The sequence below is a fragment of the Pongo pygmaeus genome, chromosome 8, assembly GCF_028885625.2.
Source record: "Pongo pygmaeus isolate AG05252 chromosome 8, NHGRI_mPonPyg2-v2.0_pri, whole genome shotgun sequence".
Taxonomy (NCBI): domain Eukaryota; kingdom Metazoa; phylum Chordata; class Mammalia; order Primates; family Hominidae; genus Pongo; species Pongo pygmaeus.
In genome coordinates, this window is record NC_072381.2 from 62,776,796 (window position 1) to 62,799,345 (window position 22,550).

The following is a 22,550-nucleotide window of genomic DNA, read 5'->3' on the forward strand; positions in this document are numbered from 1 at the left end:
AGCTTGGTCAATGGATAAAAGATCATAGCTAGACAAGAGCAATAAGTTCTAGCCTTCTAGAGCACTGGAGGGTGACCATAGTCAACGATAACTCATTATATACTTTCAAAGAGGTAAAAGAGAAGACTGTGAATGTTCTTATCACTAAATATTGATACACTTTTGGGGTGATGGGTATGCAACTTACCCTGATTTGATCATTGATTATTGCATACATGTATCAAAATATCTCACTATATCCCATGTATATATAAAATTATGTGTCCATTAAAAATAAGAAATTTTTTAAAATTGAAAAGAGTAAAGAATAAATCACCCAAATTAAAAACAAGCAAACCCCAAGAAAAGATTATAGTTACAGTTATATCCCTATGTGTCAATCTGAAAATATGGCTGGGGTATGTAAGAGAAAACACTTATTGTAGAAGAGTATCTGCAGTAGGGTCTTAGTGATGCAAAGTCAGTGTGTGTGTGTGTGTGTGTGTGCGCACGTGTGTTTTCCTGAGCCTATTTCACTGGAGATAGTTGCTGCCATCTGCCAGTTTCAATTCCTCCAAGGCACAGAATGGGAAAAACTGTCTCCCTCTCCTCAAAGCCTGAATAAAACATGACATGTTTCTCTGGGGTTTGGAAGACTCAAAATGCTCAGGGTAGAGAGGTGAGAGGGCTGTGTTGATGAAAATTAAAATATGTCATTTCTAGGTAATAGATTTATTGTGTTATGCTTTTTAAGAATGCAGTGACATTTATTAGATGTGCCAAAGTAATATAGATATGTGTGTAAATATACAGCACACAATATATGTGTGTACATATATTTATAATACATACACACATATTTGCTTAGTTTGCTGGCTGCATCAAGGAAAAGAAGCGTCAATTTCCATTCCCTTAATGTGGCTGAGCTGCCCCTTAGATTCTGACAGTAGAAGTGATATTGAAATATATCCATAATTAGTAAATCAATTTATGCATCTCTTTGTCTCCAGGTACAGGTAGATTAAGCACATCCCTCTGACTCTGGGAAGGTTCTAGCAGAGGACTGAGCTGGAAAGAGGATTTCTAGGTAATTTTGGCAATCCATGTAACCCCTGTCAGCCTCAGTTGACTGAAGTATGGAATGGGGATTTACTTACCCTCTGTACGCCTCATAGAGTGCTGCGATGATCCAAAACGACGGGAAAGTTCTTGCAGCCACAGACAGGCTCTTCCCACTGCTAGCACCCAGTGCAGCTGGAGAACGGGGAAGGAAAGAGTCCCTTGAGCACTAAGAGAGAGGTCTCGAATCTGCAGAGACCCCCGTGGGCTGTCCTTAGGGCGGTGCATGGCTCCCACTCTGTGCCCCTTCAGTCTTACCTTGCCCATGTGGGAAAGCGTCGTCTTCCTGGTTTCAGTCACACTGGGTGAGGAGGGGGTCCTGCCACAGGGAGTGGGACTCGGAGTGCAGTGAGACTGTGGACTCTGAGGTGGCTTCGCGTGGGCACCCAGGGCCTGGCAGTGTGAAGAGGATGTCCCCGCAGAGGGAGGTGGCCCAACATGGGGGATGAAGCCCCGAGGAGAGTGAGAAGGGCACTGAAGGAGAGTGGACCGGCGGGGGCAATGGGGCCTAAGCAGGGGGAGGAGGCTGTGGACGCCGCTGAGTGGCCTGGCAGGGACACTCGGAACTCAGCAGGAACTGCGGCAATTCTTAGTGCTAAGAATGACAAACTTGTGCTTCTTAACGACATTCTTTAGATTTGCTGGTGCCACGTGCTGGTAAACTGTACCTGTCTCAACACCAAACTCGGATAGTGTCCCTTGCAGCCCGCAGGCGAGTGCATGGCTCCCCCTGGCGGTCAGTGGCAAGCCTCGCTCACGAGTCCACATTGCTACAAATCAATCAATTGGCAACAAAGACGGCGTGATGAGGGATGGGATATTTACAACAGTCCCAAAGTGCGTCCCCACAACATAGTCACTGATTAAAACCAGAAAAAGAATAAATTTGCAGTGGCGAATTGTGACACCCACCACCTTAATTAAATGATCAACACGAACATCCTCAGTCTTGGGGCAAACTAAAGTCACATGCCGCCGGGTAGAATGGGAGAAGAGCGCAGCCGGGTGTCCGTGGTATTTCTGCCGAAGTTACAGAACCTGAATCTAACTGTAAGGCAATACAAACAAACAAACAAACAAACAAACAAAGTGAGGGGCATTTTACACAGTAACTCTCCTGTGAGCTTCACACTGTGTTCAGGTCATGAAGGTGAAGGGAAGACAGAGGGACTTTGTGGGTTTCAGGACCCTGGAGAAGCACGACAACCGAATAAGGCACATGGCTCAGAAACGAATCCTTTGCTATAAAGGACACTATTGGGGCATTGGGTACATTTTGCATAGGGCCTGAAGGCTATTTGGAGTTATTTTATCCCTGTTAATTTCTTGATTATGGTTATAATGCGAAAATGCCTTTGCGTGAAAAACACGTTAAAGTATTGGGGTGTCGGGGTTTCATGTTGACAACCTACTCTCATAGGTTCAGGGAAAAAAAAAAGTCGTATCATACTGGCAATTTTTCTGTAATTTTGATGTTGTTTCAGAATAATAAAATGAAAAATGAAACTGACCAAGGCCACCTGGTTAATAAGTGACAGCACTGGGTCAAAACTCAGGTGTGCCTTTCCCCTAAAGCCAAGCCCTGCCCTGCCAACCACAAGGCCCTGCACATCTGAGTTGGCCTCTGTTCCTGCTCATCACCTGCAAAACAGCCCTGCCTCCCCACAGCCAAGTTGCTGGAGCTGTGCCCCACCTGCCCCCACCCTGCACTGGCCTGACTCCCCCATTCCACACCTGGCTTAGTACCCACCACATGGTGTGGCAGACAGCACTGGGGCAGCCGAAAGACTCCGTGCTACAAATTGGCACTGCCCAGCCTCCTGCTCCTGGGAGTGGGGTCCATTGGCTGAGCTTCCACTCCCTGGAAGAGCTCCAGACTCGACAATGGTTTGGGATTTTTCAAACCAATTCCAAATAAGCCAGGGGAGATTTTCCTGTCTTGGTTCCCATCATTACCACCTCCACAGTTGGAGATTCCCTCTTAATCCAGATGCTTGAACCAGGACCTCAACAACTAGGGCTTCATATATCACTGGGACACTTAGCATAATCAACACTGCAGGTTGCCAGACATCACCCAAAGTGATGTTCTACCAAAGACAGAAACTGCAGCTCTCCCGTGACATTCCAGGTGCTGCCCTGACTCCTCCAGCTGAACTGGCTAGGGCAGAGGGAAGTGGAACGTGCAGCATATTTGCCTGCTACTCTGCCCATGTGCCCACCAACTTGGCTGCAGGCTCCAGGGACACAGGCTGGTGGGGGGGCCTGGGGCTCAGGGCTGAGCCAGGTCACAGGGCAGACAAGTTGGCCTGGATCAACCTGACCAACCTCAGCTGGAGCAGTGACTTCTTCATTGTCTGAATCTAAACCAGGAACCCAATGGGGCTTCCTTAGTGCCTGTGTAAGGGCTCTCGGCTTTCACTGCTAAGGAGCTTGCTAGGGACAGGGTGGGTGACCTCAGCCAAGGGGGGGATTTCTCTTCTTACAGACCTGGAGTTCCTCTTTGGCAGGTTCTGTGCTCCCCTCAAGGGTCCTTTGAGATCCTCCAGCCTGAGTGCTTTTGGGGAAACGTGCTGTGTAAACACCATGCCCATTTCCTGCCTGGAGCACAGGTTTTGTGGTAGGGCTCTCAGGAGTGGGGAGGAAGCCTGGCAGCCCCCACACCTATAAATGCTGCTGTCTACCTTACCCTCTGACTTGGAGGCAGAGACCCAAGCAGCTGGAGGTTCTGTGTGTGGGTGAGTTTAGCCCCATCCCCTGGGTGTTCTCTAGCTTGAAGATTGCAGGCAGAGAGGACCAGCCCAGCAGCCACAGGCCTGACCAAGGCCCAGGCTGGGAAGGAGGGCAACTCCCCATTTTCCACTGGGAGGTGTTTCACAGCACAGTCAACATAGGTGACATGCAAAGATCCTCATATTTGTTATCTTCTTTGGCCAGATCCATCCCTACAGGGTTCAGCAGGGCCTAAGCGGGGGGAGTGGGAGAACAGACCCCAAGAGGAAGGAAGACCTCATCACTGACTGTGAGAGGGTCATCACCCCCCTGATCATCACCTTGAAGGGCCCAGGCTGTGGGCCCCATTCATCTCTTTTCATTCTCAGGTCGCTGATTTCTTGGAGCCTGAAAAGAAGGTAACTGGGCATATGAGGGACAGATGGAGTGAGTCAGTGAGTGAGTGACCTCATCCTTCCTCCTAACAGCCTGGGAGGGACAGGGCAGGTTTTCTGCAGAGCACGGAAGATTCAGCTGAAGTCAGAGAGGTGAAGCCAGTTTCCCAGAGTAACATAGTGAGGCACTGACAGAGAGGAGACTGCACTGGAGCCCAGGTCCCCGGGCTCCCCAGAGCTCCTTACTCTTCCTCCTCCTCAGCAGCCTGGAGACCCCACAACCTCCAGCCAGAGGCCTGAAGCATGAGGCCATGCCAGGTGCCAGATGATGCTGGGAATTTTCCCGGGCGCTTCGGGTCTTCCCAGCACTCTGGTCTCGCCCGCCCTGCCTCTCGGGCTCTGCCCAGCTTCCTGAGTCCTGACAGAGCACAGTGGGGGAGATGTTGGCAGAAGTGGCAGATGGGCTCATGGCCATCCCTCCTGCAGGAGCAGCAGCTGGAGCCAGAGCCATGTGGCTGTGCCCTCTGGCCCTCACCCTCACCTTGACGGCAGCCTCTGGTGCTGCGTGCGAAGTGAAGGACATTTGTGTTGGAAGCCCTGGTATCCCCGGCACTCCTGGATCCCATGGCCTGCCAGGCAGGGACGGGAGAGATGGTGTCAAAGGAGACCCTGGCCCTCCAGGTACTGTGCTGGAGACTCTACCCTCAGCTGAGGGACACAGACCCCTTTTCAGGAGGCCCATCTGTCCAGGCCCCTAGGCTGTGGGCCATAGTGAGCTGGGGGCTGTAGTAAGCTGGGTGGGACTTCAGCCTGCAGGGCTGGTGGGTTCCTGGGGCCCTTAGGATGGCGCATCCTGGAGAGTCTGTCCTCATAGTGCCCACGGAGTGATAGCTGAGCCAGCCCCAGTGATAATGGGCATCGAATCTCACTAGCTCCAACCAGTTGTGGGTGACTGATCCCACACATCCATGTCTCTTTTCTCTGCAGGCCCCATGGGTCCACCTGGAGAAATGCCATGTCCTCCTGGGAATGATGGGCTGCCTGGAGCCCCTGGTGTCCCTGGAAAGCGTGGAGAGAAGGGAGAGCCTGGGGAGAGGGGCCCTCCAGGTGAGCAGGGTGGGGCAGGTGGGCAGTGGAAACATGGGCACAGCGACCCTGAAGTTACACAGGGGTGATGGGGATCAGACAAACCCTACAGGTTCCCCAAGGGCATTTGGCTCAACCTAAGTAAGAGAATATGAATTTGAGGGAGAAAGCTGAGGTGTCTGGGGAGTGTAGTCACAATTCAGGGAAGGGCAGGTGTGGGAAGTCCTCCGTGCCTCATGACCGCCGATGAGGACACACTGAGTCAGGTGTGAGACGAGGGACAGCACTGGGAGGCAGGGGAGGCACATCCTGGGATGGAGTTGCTGGGGGAAGTCTGAAGGGTGAATGCGGACCAGGCATCCAGGCAGATGGTGTGACCAGGAGCCCCACAGACAGAGGGGAACTTTGAAGCTCAGAGCCGTAAGCAAGTCCATCAGGGCAGTGCAGAGAGCATCATGCTTGCCCTTGGTGGAGGGTGTGGGAGAGGGACTTGCCCCACAGAGGCGGGCAGACAGAGCCCCTCGAAGGACAGAGCAGGAAAGAGGACAAGGGGTGGGGATCGCAGCAGGGGCAAGGCTTCACTAAAGAATGGGGGACCACGGGGTGTGGAGACACACTGGAATCTCGTGGACCCTCTGAGCCCGGGGCCTAGGCAGTGCCTAGCAGCAATGAATGGGCAGAGTTCCAGGATTGCAGATGGCAAAATGCCTACGTGGCAGCAAGTGGGGGTCTTCACTGGCCTGCCCCTCTTTCTGTATGGGGCGCTCTCCACAGGGCTTCCAGCTCATCTAGATGAGGAGCTCCAAGCCACACTCCACGACTTCAGACATCAAATCCTGCAGACAAGGGGAGGTAAGGGGACCCCGTGGGCCTCACAGGGTAGGAGTTTCCCACAAATTCCCCTCATTCTCAGCACCAGCTTCTAGAATAGAGATGACAAACAAGCGTGCACATGCAGGTCTTGGGGAAAGGAATGATGCTTGCTTTTCTGATGTCTTTGAATGGCCCAGAGGAGACAAAAGCAGACACAATTCACTTCCCATTTCATAAGAAAGCAAGTTCTCTGCCTGTCTTGCTTTCCACTGAATCCCAGGAAATTGCACCATTTCTGGCAATAAGTAATTGTTACTTAGGTGAATGAATAAATGGAGAAGAGTCTAAAAGTGAATTTAGAAAACTGCAATTGGAAGAGGAAGAGAAGACACAGAGGGAGGCAGAGATGGAGAGACTGGGGAGAATCTGGTAGCAGAGACCCCAGGTGAGGGAGGTGGCTTAGAGACAAAGTGGTCAGTGGCCTGACCCGGACTCCTCTGCTCTCAGCCCTTAGTCTGCAGGGCTCCATAATGACAGTAGGAGAGAAGGTCTTCTCCACCAATGGGCAGTCCGTCACTTTTGATGCCATTCAGGAGGCATGTGCCAGAGCAGGCGGCCGCATTGCTGTCCCAAGGAGTCCAGAGGAAAATGAGGCCATTGCAAGCTTCGTGAAGAAGTACAATACGTATGCCTATGTGGGCCTGACTGAGGGCCCAAGCCCTGGAGATTTCCGCTACTCAGACGGGACCCCTGTAAACTACACCAACTGGTACCGAGGGGAGCCCGCAGGTCGGGGAAAAGAGCAATGTGTCGAGATGTACACAGACGGGCAGTGGAATGACAGGAACTGCCTGCAGTATCGACTGACCATCTGTGAGTTCTGAGAGGAATTTAGGCCATGGGACAGGGAGGATCCTGTCTGGCCTTCGGTTTCCATCTCCAGGATCCACTTGGTCTGTGAGATGCTAGAACTCCCTTTCAACAGAATTCACTTGTGGCTATTAGGGCTAGAGGCACCCTTAGCCACTTCATTCCCCTGATGGGCCCTGACTCTTCCCCATAATCACTGACCAGCCTTGACACTCCCCTTGCAAACCCTCCCAGCACTGCACCCCAGGCAGCCACTCCCAGCCTTGGCCTTCGGCATGAGATGGAGCCCTCCTTATTCCCCATCTGGTCCAGTTCCTTCACTTACAGATGGCAGCAGTGAGGTCTTGGGGTAGAAAGACCCTCCGAAGTCACACAGAGAACCTGCCTCCTGGTCCCCTCAGCTCTCCCTCTGCAGCCCACTGCCTGCCCAGTGCCATCAGGATGAGCAGTCCTGGCCAAGCATAATGACAGAGAGAGGCAGACTTCAGGGAAGCCCTGACTGTGTGGAGCTAAGGACACAGTATAGATTCTCTGGCACTCTGAGGTCTCTGTAGCAGGCCTGGTCAGGCTCTCCAGGTGGTCAGAGGGCCCAGTGGTGCCCCAGCACGGTGGTGCCCAAGCCAACCCTGTGACTGACATGTATGATTCACTCCTTTGAGTCTTTGGATGCCAACTCAGCCCCCTGACCTGGAGGCAGCCGGCCTAGGCCTCTAGGGAAGAGCCCCCCACTGCAGACATGACCCGAGTAACTTTCTGCTGATGAACAAATCTGCACCCCACTTCAGACCTCGGTGGGCATTCACATCACCCCCCACACCACCGGCTCCACTTTCCCCTTTTATTAATCCATTCACCCAGATAATCATTAAAATTAACATGTGCCAGGTCTTAGGATGTGTCTTGGGGTGGGCATGGTACCCGGTGACTCTTGGGGATATTTATTTATTTTCACTAAGCCTATATCTTCATCTGTGAAATGGGAATAAAAATACTTGTTGCTGTCACAATTATTACCATCTCTCCAGCTAGCAAAATTACTACCAGAACCATTACTACACACAAAGGCTATTGAACGAGCACATACCATGTGCCACACACCTTGACAAGCCCTTTTAATAGTTTATTATGTACTATTCAATCTTCACACAATTTCATGGGACCAGTATTGTTTACCCCATTTTTTATAAGGACACTGAAGCTTAGAGGAGTTAAATGTTTTAAGTATTATTCCAGAGAGCAAATGGCAAAGGCTGGATCCAAACCCATCTTCCTGGACCTGAAGTTCATGCTCCCAGCCACCCCACCCCTGAGCTGAATAAAGATGATTTAAGCATAATAAATCGTGAATGTGTTCACATGAGTTTCCATAGCTTTGGTTCCAAGAAACATCACATTTCTGTTTTTGTAAATCAGATGAACTCTGGCTCTGAGCCCCTACTTTCCTCCAGATTGGAAAATTCAATCTCAGGATGTGCTTTCTTTGTTTGATGACGGGGGCAAACTGCTCTCCTCCTTATGATGCTGCAGGGGGATGGGGAGCCACAGACACCATTTGGAAGAACACATGGGCATCTTCAATCCATGTGGTCCACTTGTGGGTGGGGATATAATGCCTTCTGTCCTCTGTGCAGCCGCCTGAATGATTTCTGCAGCCCAGCAGTAATGTTGGCACTCAGGGCTCAGTTCAGGCCTCAGTGAGCCATCCTAGTCTCATGTCGGCTCGAAATGGGACCACTCCCCCATACCCCAGGGCTGTGCAGGATTGAGACAATGTCCCCGGTTGCTTGAGGAGGCAGCCACATATGTGTCCCACCTCCAGAAAGGCTCCCACTCCTCCCACCCTCACACCTGCGAACACTCTCTCTCATGGATTTACTGCTTTTCTTGGGCAGAGAGAAGCTCTGGATCAAAACCCACAAAATCAGATGAGAATGAGGGGAATAATTTCTGATTCTTTTCTGAATGATAATTTTTAATCTGGTCACCATTCCACATGTGCTTGGGACCCAGCACACACATTATTGAGCCTTCCCCTAAATTAAGAGAAAAACAAGGAGAAGCATGTACAAATGTTCCTCAACTTATGATGTGGTTAGGTCCTGATAAACACATTGCAAAATGGTATCTTAAATGGAAAATGCATTTAATACATCTAACATACCAAACATCATAGCTGAGCCTAGACTACTTTAACCATGCCCAGAACCCTATGTTAGCCTGCAGTTAGGCAAAATTATTTAACACAAGGTCTATTTTATAATAGGGTGCTGACTATCTCATGACTATCTCATGAATGAATGGTTGTATGTGTACTTGAAGTGTGGCTCCTCCTGAATTCACATCACTTTTGGACAAATGTAAAGTCTACAAATTGTAAGTCAAACTCCCATAAATCCAGGACCGCGTGTATTCCAAGCTTCATAAGTAAATACATTAAGACTCTGAAAATTTATGTCTTCTCATTTCTTGTGAGGATTATTTTTACTTTCTTTAGGCATTTATTTGCTATTGTTACTATTTTATCATATTTTAAATTAATTATTGCTGGTTTATGAGAAAAACTCTTGATTTATTTTTTATTCATCTTATACCCAACCATCTTTTAGCATTCTCATTTTTTTCCTAATATTAATACTTCTAAGATAATTGATTCTTTTATTTTTTTATTTCTATTTTTGAGACACAGTCTCTCTTTGCTGCCTGGGCTGGAGTGAGGTGGCACAATCTTGGCTCGCTGGAACCTCTGCCTCCCAGGTTCAAGTGATTTTCCTGCCTCAGCCTCCCAAGTAGCTGGGATTACAGGTGTGTGCCACCACACCTGGCTAATTTTTGTATTTTTAGCAGAGACAGAGTTTCACCATGTTGGCCTGGCTGATCTTGAACTGACCTTAAGTGATCCTCCTGCCTCGGCCTCCCAAAGTGCAGGGATTACAGGCATAAGCCACCTTGCCCAGCCAGTGATTCTTTTATATTTTATAGATAAATAGATATATTTACAAAGGATGGAATTTTGATCTGTCCTTTTATGACATTTATATTTTTTCCATCTCATTTCATAGCTCCACCACAGGAGCTCAGTTAAGGAGGGAGAAGAAGGGACTGAGCGGGGCACCCCTTCCCTCCTCCCATCTTGGGCCTGGGATGTGAACACACACTGACATTCTCTGGTTCGCTCTTTCTCATCTGCCATGAAACCTACGGCGAACCATGGTGAGGCAGGAGGGTTGTGGAGGGCTCCAGGGACAAAGCCTTTGTGAACACAGTAAGGTTTTGTTTTTGTTTTCCATGAGAGACACAGGAAACTGTAAAGGAATATTGAATTTAGGCCTAACCTTGTCATATTTTTCGCATAGAAAGATCATTCTGGTGGATACACCAAAGATGTGCCTGAGATCTGCAGGAGTAGATGCTGGGGGACTTCCCTGAACAGGTGTAATTATGTAATAGTCCAGGTAAGATTTTTTTTTTTTTTAGTTAGAAGCCTATGGAACCAAAGAATGAGTCATGGACAATAGCTATTAGTTATTCCTCAATTATCTGCACCGGTGATAGCTCAGTAATGTTAGGGTTGCTGGGTTAAAAAATAAAAATATAGGCCGGGTGCAGTGGTTCATGCCTGTAACCTCAGCACTTTGGGAGGCCAAGGCGGGTGGATCACGAGGTCAGGATTTTGAGACCAGCCTGACCAACATAGTGAAACTCTGTCTGTACTAAAAATATTAAAAAAAATAGCGGGGCATGGTGGTAGGTGCCTGTAATCCCAGCTACTTGGGAGGCTGAGGCAAGGAGAATCACTTGAACCTGGGAGGCGGAGGTTGCAATGAGCCGAGATGGTGCCACTGCACTCCAGCCCGGGTGACAGTGTGAGACTGTCTCAAAAAAAATAAAAAAAAAAAAGAAAAAAAAGAAAAAGAAAAGAAAAATATAGGCCGCCCAGTTAATTTGAATATCAGATACACAGGTAGTTTATTCAGTGAGTCGTATGCAGTATTTGGGACACACTTATTCCAAAAATGTATTCAATGTTTATCTGAAGTTCACATTCCTCAGGGTGCTCCGCATTTTACCTGGCAACCCTACCTGTAGGGGCCTGGACAAGCAGAGGCTTTGGGTGAGGCAGGAGACACTTCCTATGGTTAGTGGCATGTGACAATATTTAGCTTGTACCCCATCAGACTTGTACCCCAATGCCTTTGGGCTCACGAATGAATGTGAAGTCTTTCCTGAGCTCTGTGGATGGTGTATGGTGTATGGTGAGCAGGGCCACTGAAGCATGCTGTGTATGAGCACGAATGAGGCTGGTATTTCAAACACACTCTGGCCCTCCCCTCAGCAGGACATCCAGGAGCCTGGGGTTAGGAATCTTCTGGGTTTGCTTCATTTCCACCTACTGCAGCTGCCCTGCATCCACCTATCCTAGCGTGAGTCTTCTCCTGGGAGCTTCCAGCGGTGTTTCCATGAATAAATAGGGAGGATGGCAAGGTAAGACAAAGGGACCGGAGCAAAGGAAAGGACCAAATGTGGCTGGCACGCATCCGACAAGCCTTCTGGAGTGTGAGTATCTGTCAAAGCAGGAATGGTGCCTTGGGCAGAGGAGCTTCTCATGGTGTCTGTCTCTCTCTGGGGCAGTGGGCTTCAGACACCTTTAGAACCACACGCACAAAGCCCCACCAGGGCTTAGGCTCTCCAGACAAAGCTGTGCTCAGACAGAGGCATAGGGCTGGCAGGCAGCAGGGACAGGAAGGGCTAGCAGCTCTTCCCTGGCTAACAGTTGGGGTTCTGCCTCCAGCTGCCTTCCCAGGACAGAAGCCAGATCAGCTGCTCTGAAGTCACCTTGCGGGAGTTAGGGAACACATCTGCCACATACACTGTGTTGGGAGAGAACTTTCAGCTGACTGCAAGCTTCCCAGGCTGCTCCCAGTGGAAAGTCTGACTCCTGGGCTGGGAGGTTCCTTCTCTGCCAACACCCCCTTCTGGGCCTACAGGCTGGCAGTGAACAATGCGGTTGGCATCTCCCTGCAGCTCCAGCTGAGCCTTTGGGGTCATATCTCAAGGGGCTATTAAGGGAAATCATCACCTCAGGATTGGTCATCTCTTTTTTCGCTATAGTCACAATTTAAGGAATTGTGTGAAACCGTCAAGTGGGGGCAGATATTAGATTTCAAGAAGGCTCAACTATTCCAAAATATGGCCTGAGCCTGTGCCACCCAGCCTCCTCGACCATGTAGACTTCATTCCTTCATTCATTCATTTCTTCCAACTTTCGCCAGTATTTCCCAAGTACCTACCTTGTGCCAGCCTAGAAGCGGGAAGCACACAATAAGGAGGGGACAGCAGACTCTGACATGGACAAGGACACCGGGCAGCAGTGCAGGGGGCAAGGGTAGGCTCTGGAGAAGACAGAGGGACTCCAGCATGGGCAGGCCATTGGGCACGTCCCTAAACCTCTTGGAGCCTCAGATTCCGGTCTGTAACCAGGGGATGCCAACAGTATCTACCTCATTGAGCTGAAAAGACAATAAATTAGGGTGATCCAGGTGAGGCCCTGGCAGAGGGACTGGTGTGGGGAACACGTGACCCATGCTGAAATGTCCCACGCCTACAAGGCAACAGGGTCCCACTCCGCATGCACCAGTCCAGTGCCTGCCTTCTGCTGGTGGGGAGCACGTGTTCCTTGACCTGTGAGCCCTGTGGAGAGTCCACATCATGCACCTGTCAGATTCCCAACTGTAGGTAGGGTCTTCTGAAACCAACTGGTGTGTTACTGATGCTTTCAAGTCTACTAATTTCAGAGGACCTGTTAGGTGAGTGCTGGAGGATTATTTGTCAGGAGACAGTGACTATGAGCAAATAAAGGCTCCAGCTTCAAATAAACACTCATCTGAAACAACTGTGACTGAAAACACTTGGTTATATAGGGGACTGCGTTAACATAAAAATTGTAAGTATTAATGTAGATATAAAAAATTGAATTTGTGCTACCTATATGGCCTGAGCTAGAGGAACTCAGCCCCTGCAAACCCAACCCAGGCCTCCTCCTCTGCCAGAGCTGGGACTCTATCTCCAGCCATGTGGCCACACAACCAGCAGCAGGCTCTAGAACACATCGGTAAAACCCTATAAATTATTACAAGTTGGAATTCTTCCATCCTTCTTGGTAAATAGCCGCTCCCCTGAGACCTCCACAGTGCCCCCAACCCTGACCTTCCTCTGATCTGGCAAAAAATGGTTAATGCTTGTCACAGGGAGACCCTCTAGGACCTTTTCCGAGATTCTAACTAGTCAGCAAACAGGCCACACCAGTGGCTGAAATTTTGAGTATCATGTACAATATGCTTTCTTGTTGTTTCTTTTTTCTCTTTCCCTGCATTCCTTTAGATTGTTTGAATTTTCTTTAATAGGAGGGTGGTACTAGAATTACAGATGTATCAATAAATACCGGCCTACTAGTACCTTTGCCAGGATAGCCCTCAAAAGCTCAAATTTATCATGTCAAGAAATGAACTTTTTCTCTCTAAACCTGCTTTTTCTCCTGGGTTCTGTCTCCCACTGGGGTACCACATTCTGACAAGCCATTCCAGGTAGAGATCTGATAGCAAATGGATTTCTGTCTGCCAGAATCATTTTTCAAATGCTGTCAATAGAGAAGGATTCACCAGTAAACTGCAGAGCCCTTTGCTTGCATGGGCTCCTTACAAGGCCATGGTGGGAGAGGCTTTAGCAATGTTTGAGATGGTAATATGTTTTTACAGACTTTGCAAAAGTAAGCTATTTTAAGGGCAAATGCAGTCATGCATTGCTTAACGACAGGGATGCATTCTGAGAAATGCATCCTTGTGTGACTTTGTTGTTGTGCAAACGTCATCAGGTGTACTTACACAAAACTAGATGGTAGAGCCTACTATATGCCTAGGCTGCCTGGTATAGCCTATTGCTTCTAGGCTATGAGCCATTGCAGCGTGTTACAGTACAGAATATGCTAGGCAATTGTAACACAATGGCGAGTACTTGTCTATCTAAACATACCTAACCACAGAAAAGGTACAGGAAAAATATAGTATGATAATCTGAAGGGACCATCATGGTCCAGCTCATCTGGCTTCTGTCCTGGGGAGGCAGGTGGAGGCAGAACCCCAGCTGCTAGTCAGGGAAGAGCTGCTAGTCCTTCCTGCCCCTGCTGCCGGCCTGTCATGTGCCCCTGCCTGACCATCATGGTCTCATATGGTCTGTCATTGACTGAAATGTCCTCGTGAAGCACTTGACTGTAGTTAAGATGGCTGACTCTTTCCACTCTGATTTCCCCTCCATCTCATTGCTCCTCATGCCCCTCATGTTGGAGTGGTCATAGGTATTTTTAGGATCTGGCTAGGGATGAGACAGCTTTATGTAGTTTACGGTCACTTCTATGTGTGGTTGCATTACTGCTAGACTTCCAGCATAGGAATGGCTTCCAGGAATATTGTTCTGATTCAGCCAGCAGGGTCGGAGATGATATCTAAATAATAAAAATTTCCCCAGCACCTGTTTTCAGAAATATGTCAGCAGTGGAGGAGAAACAAGTATGGAGCCAGAAACTAGTCTATGGAAAACTCTCTCCCCCATCATATGTATGGAGTTTTAAGCATGTAAGGGTGTTCACATCCATGCCTATTTAAAATGGAAGTTCTCTCCTGTAGAGAATATACTCAATAGTGCAATATATACACTTATAACACAGACATATAAATACGTCTTTTTTGAGCAATTTCAGTAAATGTATTTTGTTAGAGCTCCTGTGTAGTAAGGCAGAACTAGAGGAGTATTGCAAATAGAAGTATGCTTTTGTGTGAAATGAAATGTCTTACACATCTCACTGTATCTGATTACATCTTAGCTTGTCTGATATATTTTATCCCGACGAAGTCCACAAGTTCTAGATGTGCACACTAAGAAAGATTAAATTTTATAACTTGATATGAAATACTAACATCTACAAAGACAACATAAAACTCAATCTACTATTACAACAAGACCATCTATGACAAACTGGATAATGCTTCTATCAATTCAAGAATTATTAAGATTAGATACTGCACAGAAAACTTAAAATGCCCAGTAATCTTATAGCTCATATATGAAACTTGATAGAAATATTTTCAACTTTGACTATAGTCATAAAAATTTACATGCTAGTACCAATGGGATTAACTATCTGCAGTCAAAATAACTTCTGCAAATTTTTAAAAAGCATATGGCCGACTTAAGCAGAAAATGCAATTAAAAAGAAAAGAAAAGAAAAGAAAAGAAGCATATGGTCACAGTGGAAGAAGGTTGAAGTATCTTTCTATGATATCTAAAGAAAACAGTATTAGAAAATCCTCCTTATCTATAGATTTTGCTTCCTGAATATTTGTTGAATCTGACTCCTTGTCTCCATCCCTTACATACTGCTGTGGTAATTTTCAGGCATTTGTAGTTTCTAGCCTGGACTTCTGCAAGAGCTTTCTAACTGATCTTCTTGGCCCTAGTCTCACCCCCTCAAATCTAACTTCCACAGTAGACAAGATGCACATCTGACTTTGTCACTTTCTTTCTTTCCTTTTTTTTTTTAAGAGTCTCAGTATGTTGCCCAGGCTGGTCTTGAACTCCTGGGCTCAAGCGATTCTCCCACCTCAGCCTCCCAAAGTGCTGAGATTATAGGCATGAGCCGCTGCACCCAGCCTATGTCACTTTCTTAAACCATCAGAGGGTCTCCAGAATAAAGTTAAACCCCTTAACCTGATACATAAGACTATCATGCCCTGCTTCTCCCTTACAAGTCTTGCCTCTCTCGAAACATTGCATTGCTTGTGTCCCCTCACCCTACCCTGTGGTCTCCTGTCTGCACACCTTCGCTCAGGCCATCTCCCCAGCCTACGATGGCATTTTCTCCTCTTTTCACTTTGGCTGCTCCTACTCATTCTCCAAGATTCTGCTTACTTCTTATCTTTTCTATACATTCTCTGACTTCCCTTTTCACGATAGTGGACTGAGCACATGCTGCCATCTCTCCACCCAGGCCCATCCTCCAGAAATGACAGGGAAGAAAAAAAATCAGTGTTCTCAAAAAGTTAACAGGAAATGTCCAGAGAATCAGAAGCACTGACACGTTTCTGAGAAGCCAAAAACAGACAGGATCTGATTTGATACTGCAGCCCAGCTCATGAGCAGCAGCCAAGGACACACTACATGTATCCTTGCGTGTATATACTACAGTATATATTACAGCAGTGGGAGCAGCAACAAGGCATTCCATGCCCAGAGGTGGTGAATGCCTGGAACAAGACAGGACCAAAGGGCTACTGACAGAGGGTTAAACAAGTATCCCCGTGGAAGGAGCTAGATGAATTGACCCTGAATATCTCCCTCAACCCCACCCTGGCAGACAAGATGACCAGGACAGATGTCTGTCTCCTGGTATGAACTGTATTAGGAATGAAAGACAGGACAGGGCCCCATATGGCTGGCAAAGCCAAGGAAGAGTTAAGTAGCAGCCACATCCCAAAGACCAGCTGTGAGAGCACAGCTGGTCCACCTGATGGTGCCTCTGCCTGTTCTGCACTCTCCTTGAAAGCAACATGGAGCACAAGCTCATCCAGCGATTTCCAGCCCTCCCTCACAGCAAGCTAGGTCAGCAGATTTCTTGCAGAAAATCTCATGGGTAAAGATGAGTTCACTGTCAAAAAATATCATTTGAGAAGCACCACCATGAAAGGGAGACTTCCACCTGAGGAAACATAATAACCATAGCTAATATTTACTGAGTGTTTATGTGTCAGGCACTATTGCAAACATAAAGTGGGACTATTTTATGTTTGCAATAGACACGAATACCTTATAAGAGTCCTACCTTATAAGAGTTTAAGGTAGGACTATTTTTATTGCCATTTTACAAATGAAGAAACTAAAGTGTCAAGTGATTAAGTAACTTCATCCAAAGTCACATAGCTTAACATGAGTAGCCACAGATTAACCTCAGCTGTCTGGCTCCAGATCTGAAGATAAAACAGAACAAACAGACAACCAGTAATGTGCTTTGAAGTAAGTATAATGAATATTCTCAAATAAGAAAAGATGGAAAAGAATCAATTAGGGATGTTAGAGGTGAACAATGTGTTCATTTTATATTACTGATCATGGGAATAAAAAACAAAAAAAAATTCATAGTTTAAACAAATAAAACCACCTGAGTGGATGAACTATGGAGTGGAATGTATGCAGCTGAAGAGCTGATTAGTGAACTGAAAGATTGGAATCCTCCCTGAAAGCAGCAGACTTGGATAAATAAATAGAAGGTAGAAAAGAAAAGAAAAGATAATAGACATGGAAGATAGTTCCAGAAGTGCCAACATCCGCCCACTGGGTGTTACCAAAAAAGAGACTGCTAGAGAAATGGATGTCCAATGAAACATGGTTGATTCGCAACACAAATTTATTTCCTCTCCCTCCCCAAATCCTAATAAAATGGCAGTAGAGGAAGAGCACAGGTAAAATCCTTCAAGAACAATAGGGACAAGAGAGGAGAAAACAGCAACCAAGAATTTCGACACGTATTTTGGAGATAGTATACAAAGGAGTGGTAATTTGGCAGAATGGTGCATGTTCTCACTTGGATGCCCCAGAGGGAGAAAATAAGAAGAAGCCAACAGATTCTCCCTACTTCACCCCCAGAGACTCAGAAAGGATCCACACTTAAAGAGGTGAGGTACAGTGTGAGGCTGTAAACAGGAAAACAGGGGCATAAGTGGGAACTCTAGGCCACTTTCTCTACCCTCTTCAGCCAGGGGTCTCCTCCACCCAGGTGAGAAAGGAGAGTTGTCATTTAAATTGAACTGAAGAAACTGCAGAATGGGAGGTCTCAGCCACACAGGTTTGGGAGGAGGAGGTAAGGTCAAGTTTAAACACAAGGATTAAACCACAATCTACATATTGAATGATGGGACCCCAGTCCCCAGAGAGTGAGCAACATAATTTACAATCTACAGGCCAGAGTCCGGAGGATTCATTTGTGGAGAAAAGGAATGTCCCAGACAAAGGGCCTCCAGTGGCTGATGTGTGCTGGTTTCCTCGATGAGGAGCTGACCTGATGCTCAGACACTCTGTGGTGAGCTCCATCAGTCAACAAGCCCCACTCCCCCGCAGAGATTGCAGTCAGTGTTTTGTGCCTCACCCCCAAATGTGAATACACAGCTAGGGGTCACCACCTGGGAGGAAGGCCTCCAGCAAGGGTGACCAACCTTCGTGGCTTACCAGGGACCGAGGGGTTTCACAGGACATGGGACAGTCAGTACTACTATGGTTTGAGTTTGTCCCCACCAAAACTCATGTTGCACTTTGATCCCCAACGTGGCAGTGTTGGGAGGTGTGCCTGGTGGGAGGTGTTTGGGTCATGGGGGCAGATCCCTCATGAATGACTTGGTGCACTGCAGCTCTCTCATGAGACTGGATTTAGTTCTCGTGGGAATGTTCCTGCAGGAATGGGTTGTTGTAAAGCCAGGATGCCCCTCGGGTTTTGTCTCTTCCCACATGTCCACTCACCATTGAGATTTTCCACCATGTTATGACATAGCACAAAAAGCCCCCACCAGAATCTGAGCAGATGCTGACACCATACTTTTTGAATTTCCCAGCCTGCAGAACTGTGAGCCAAATAAACCTCTTTTCTTTATAAATTCCCCAGCCTCAGCTATTCTTCTATAACAACACTTAATGGATTAAGACAAGTACTAAAATAAGAAAAATCTCTGCCAAACCAGAACGAGTTAGTCGTCCTATTCTAGCATGTGCAAGCAACGTCCATTTGCATGGCTTTGCTTAATAATTTGCAAGCCTGACCTATATTCACAGCTCACAGGCTGGGAACACAGTCATCTGTTATAATTTATATGATCGTGTGACAATGCCTGCCAAAAATCATATTAAATGGTTTGTGACTTTTCTTGATCCTTTTCCAGCCTTTGATACCATATATAAGCAAAAAATATGAACTATCCTTCTTGTAATTTCCAGTTGTGTAAAACAAAGATGTGTCCTGGATCCTTTTATTTTTAACTTGAAACCACATTGAGATAGCCCATTAGTTTGTTTCCTACGGACCCGCACAACTGTTAGGCACAGTGCAGGCCACTGACCAGCATCAGCTCCAAAGGATCAGTATCTGCGCCCTGCAGGTTGTTGCATATGGTAGGGCCCTGCCACCCTGTTCTGCACTGGAGCACAGAAAGCATTCTCTCAGATGCAAATAACCTGATGTGGGTATCATGGACTAGGAGTAGTTTTAGTAGACAATGAATACTGCTATCTAATGACCTCCAGAAACAAGGGCTACCAAATCTGGATCAGAAATAATCATTTTAATGGAAATCCTCCAACTTTAGGGAGATTTATAGGAAATAATAATAAACAATAAATCATTTTATTTAGTTACTTTGGGTAACTCAAATTTATCATGTCAAGAAATGAACTTTTTCTCTCTAAACCTGCTTTTTCTCCTGGGTTCTGTCTCCCACTGGGGTACCACATTCTGACAAGCCATTCCAGCTAGAGATCTGATAGCAACTGGATTTCTCTCTCAACCAGTTTTAACAGGGCTTATTGCTCAAAATTAGATGTGCTGCAAGCGTGTGTGTGTGTGTGTGTGTGTGTGTGCAAGCGCATATGTGTATGTGTAGCCACACAGGATATATGGTTACATGCCTGCTTTACATTTTTTTCTGGGCTAATTTTTATTGCTGTTGCATTTTATGATGCGGAATTGTGGGGAATCAGTTACTCATTCATTGCCTTGTTAGGGAACTCTCAAATTTCCTCCGGAAGAGAATCTTGTCTCTGCCTGCAGGGACTCCCTTCACGCACTTTGGAGGGGATGTGGGTTGGCCTTCTCTTCAGAAATATGCTTTCTTTCTTTCTCTTTCTTTCTTTCATTCATTCGTTTGTTCTTTCTTTCTTTCCTTCCTTCCTTTCTTTTTTCTTTCTTTCTTTCTTTCTTTCTTTCTCTTTCTTTCATTTTTTCTTCTCTTTCCATGTGTGAGGCAAAGATTTATTTCTTCATTTCTTGCATTTGAAGTACTCTTCGATGACATCCTTGGCCTAAGACTCCTTCCATAGTCCTTAACTACTACACAACTGCAACCAACCACTTTACAGGTTTCCCCTCTCTGTCAATTGTACAGGGGCCTTCCCATTCCCCTAGTTTCTTGTTGTCATCACCCTTGATTAGTTTGATTTGGTATTCAGCACAAAGGGCCTCCACTAACTTGACATACATAGGCTTATCACAGCTGGATGCAAGCACACAATGGTGGGTTTAGTGCTTGTCTAAGGCTTTGGAAGCTTCGCGAATTACACATGCTAGGCCATCATGGATGAGGGCGGTCTTCAGCACTTCTTGTAAAGCAGTATTAATGTCCATTACACCTCCAGCAGCAATGCCTTCCTCGACCATGATGGTGGGTTACAGGTGAAGCCCAATCTCAAGCCTCCACCTCCACACAACTTGGTGGCAGCAGGGAAAGAGAGGAATGTTCTACCTGGTGCATGAGTTTTCATAAAAGGATCTATTCCAAGCCACAGCTCAGTTTGTTATTAAGCTATATGGCTCGTCTCTTAATTGGCAATGGAAAGTTCCAGCATTCCAAGTAGAATCTCAACCTCAGAGCCACACTATACTTTTCAAAAGCTTGGCTAAGAGAAATGCTACTTGTGGATAAGTGCCTACAGAGTACGTGTTGTATTTGATCCTCTGGACAAATATTCTTAAATCTATTACCAATTTAACCAGAGCCATGAACCTGTGAGCTTGACTGCTTCCCACTGACTCCTTGAAGAATGACTTTTAATGCTTTGTGCTTTGGTTGAGGGACATGATACACATTATACAATCATGATTTTGAACATTGATCCCTATCTGTTGCAGGGATATTGTTGAGGATGTGGCTTCTCTATAAAGCCTCTCTATGAACACCTAGAGGAGAAAATGCTCTTTGGTCCTCAGTATCTGGAAGAGTTGTGCTTTTTCTTAGCAACCTGCAAATATTCTGGATCTCATAATGTGTCATATATCCCTCTCCCCTTTAGCAGCTAGGGTCTTGGAGCCAAACCAGTGAACAACCATGAGCCCACACAAAGAGGACTAATCACAGTTGGTGAGGTGGAATCAGAGCCTGGGGTGTAGGCAAGATTCCGTAGTGGCTCGATCTGCCATGGGCAGATCTAGATGTTGAGTGTCAGGGAACCCTCTCCCTAGAGGAGGGTTGGCAATGAACACGGATCCTCCAAACCAGCCTAATGCAGGTGCGGTAGGCCATCACTGCCCCTGAGGGTTAGAGTTGGGTTTAGGGTTAGGTACATTAGAGTGATGACATGGCACACCTGGTCCTATACCTACATGCTTCTCCTCACCAGCTCTGTATCCTTTATTAACACACATGGATGGCATTGTTGGGAGCAGCAGGAACTGCATGTGAGTCAAATGCCATGTGCTTTCCATTGTTTCAGCCATCACAGTCCCCAGGAGTAGGTACATTCACACCCCAAAGTTCACTTCTATTATGTGAGCCAGGGAAGCAGTATACTAGACATTAGCAGTGTGGGCTCTGGAGTCGGGGGCCAGTTTCCAATCCTGTCTCCACCTCTCACTAACTGAGAGGCCTTGGTTGAGACATTTAGTCTCTTTATCTATAAAACAGGAACAAATCACTGCTTACAAACACAGCTGTGACAGGAAACACATTACATAACCACTGTGAACCATTTAGCACAGAGCTTGACCCAGAAATAAATGCTACGAAGACATATATTGTGGTGGTGAAGACGTTGGTTTTTTGGAATTGGATACACCTGGGTTCAAATTCCAGCTCTTCCAGGGTCAACTGTGAAAACTTGGGCAAGTTTCCAACTTCATTAATCTTCATCTTTTACAACTGCAAAATGGGGCAAATAGTGCATACAAAACTCATGGCCCATTGTTTGAGATGAAGTGTGTGCTCCATAAGTGATAGCTTTAGCTACTTGTTATTTTACTGCTATACCAGAAAGAATGCAGCTCAAGCTAAACAGGCAAGAGGGAACATCTAAGGTGATTCTGCAGAGCTGCCGACCTTATGCGGCAACTGACCTCCATCTCCAACACATGGTAGTAACAGCTACTTAAATGGATTGTGTTCTATGTGCTAGGCAATGAGCTGAGAGTTTTTATATTTTTGTTTTACCCGGGACTAGGTATGGTGGATCTCAATATTTTGGGGGCCACAAGTACTGTATGAGACTGGTTCCAATCAAGAGATAGAAACCACAAGTGATTTATGCAGTGGAAGTTTAATATAAAGAATTATTCAGCTATGATAAAAGAGCAACTATATGATGTAAAGAGAACCTTATAGGGCTACTCTCCCTACAGCTGGAGAACAGTACCCAAGAAGGACAAGCTTGGAATGGGGCCCCCTCCTCAGGCTGGAGATCAGACATTGTTGGAGAAGGTATCATTGCAGCCCCCTACATGGCAGAGAGATTTGCTGGGTTGCATGGTCTAGAGCTGGTTGCAATTATTGGACAAGCAGG

General features: G+C 46.8%; 1 protein-coding gene and 1 pseudogene across 2 annotated transcripts; one reads left to right on the forward strand and one right to left on the reverse strand.

Annotated features, from left to right (window-relative positions):
- Positions 1–4,326: 4,326 nt before the first annotated feature.
- LOC129006286 (pulmonary surfactant-associated protein A2) lies at positions 4,327–8,343 on the forward strand. Of its 2 annotated transcripts, XM_054435834.1 has the most exons (5): positions 4,327–4,523; positions 4,692–4,886; positions 5,193–5,312; positions 6,066–6,143; positions 6,612–8,343. In XM_054435834.1, exons 1-5 carry the CDS (start codon positions 4,517–4,519, stop codon positions 6,986–6,988), a joined length of 777 nt encoding a protein of 258 aa, XP_054291809.1. In that variant the 5' UTR covers positions 4,327–4,516; the 3' UTR covers positions 6,989–8,343. The 2 variants fall into 2 exon arrangements, with proteins under 2 accessions (XP_054291809.1, XP_054291810.1); XM_054435835.1 differs by lacking the exon at positions 4,327–4,523 and having other exon boundaries at positions 4,700–4,799; positions 5,253–5,312; positions 6,612–6,988.
- Positions 8,344–20,039: 11,696 nt separating this feature from the next.
- LOC129006340 (small ribosomal subunit protein eS12-like) lies at positions 20,040–20,436 on the reverse strand (annotated as a pseudogene).
- Between the last annotated feature and the right edge of the window lie 2,114 nt (positions 20,437–22,550).

Excerpts from the sequence above, each read along its gene's own strand:
- LOC129006286 (XM_054435834.1), top strand. Across the intron at positions 4,887-5,192 it reads AGGAGACCCTGGCCCTCCAG|GCCCCATGGGTCCACCTGGA; the intron begins GTACTGTGCTGG and ends TTTTCTCTGCAG. Across the intron at positions 6,144-6,611 it reads AATCCTGCAGACAAGGGGAG|CCCTTAGTCTGCAGGGCTCC; the intron begins GTAAGGGGACCC and ends CTCTGCTCTCAG.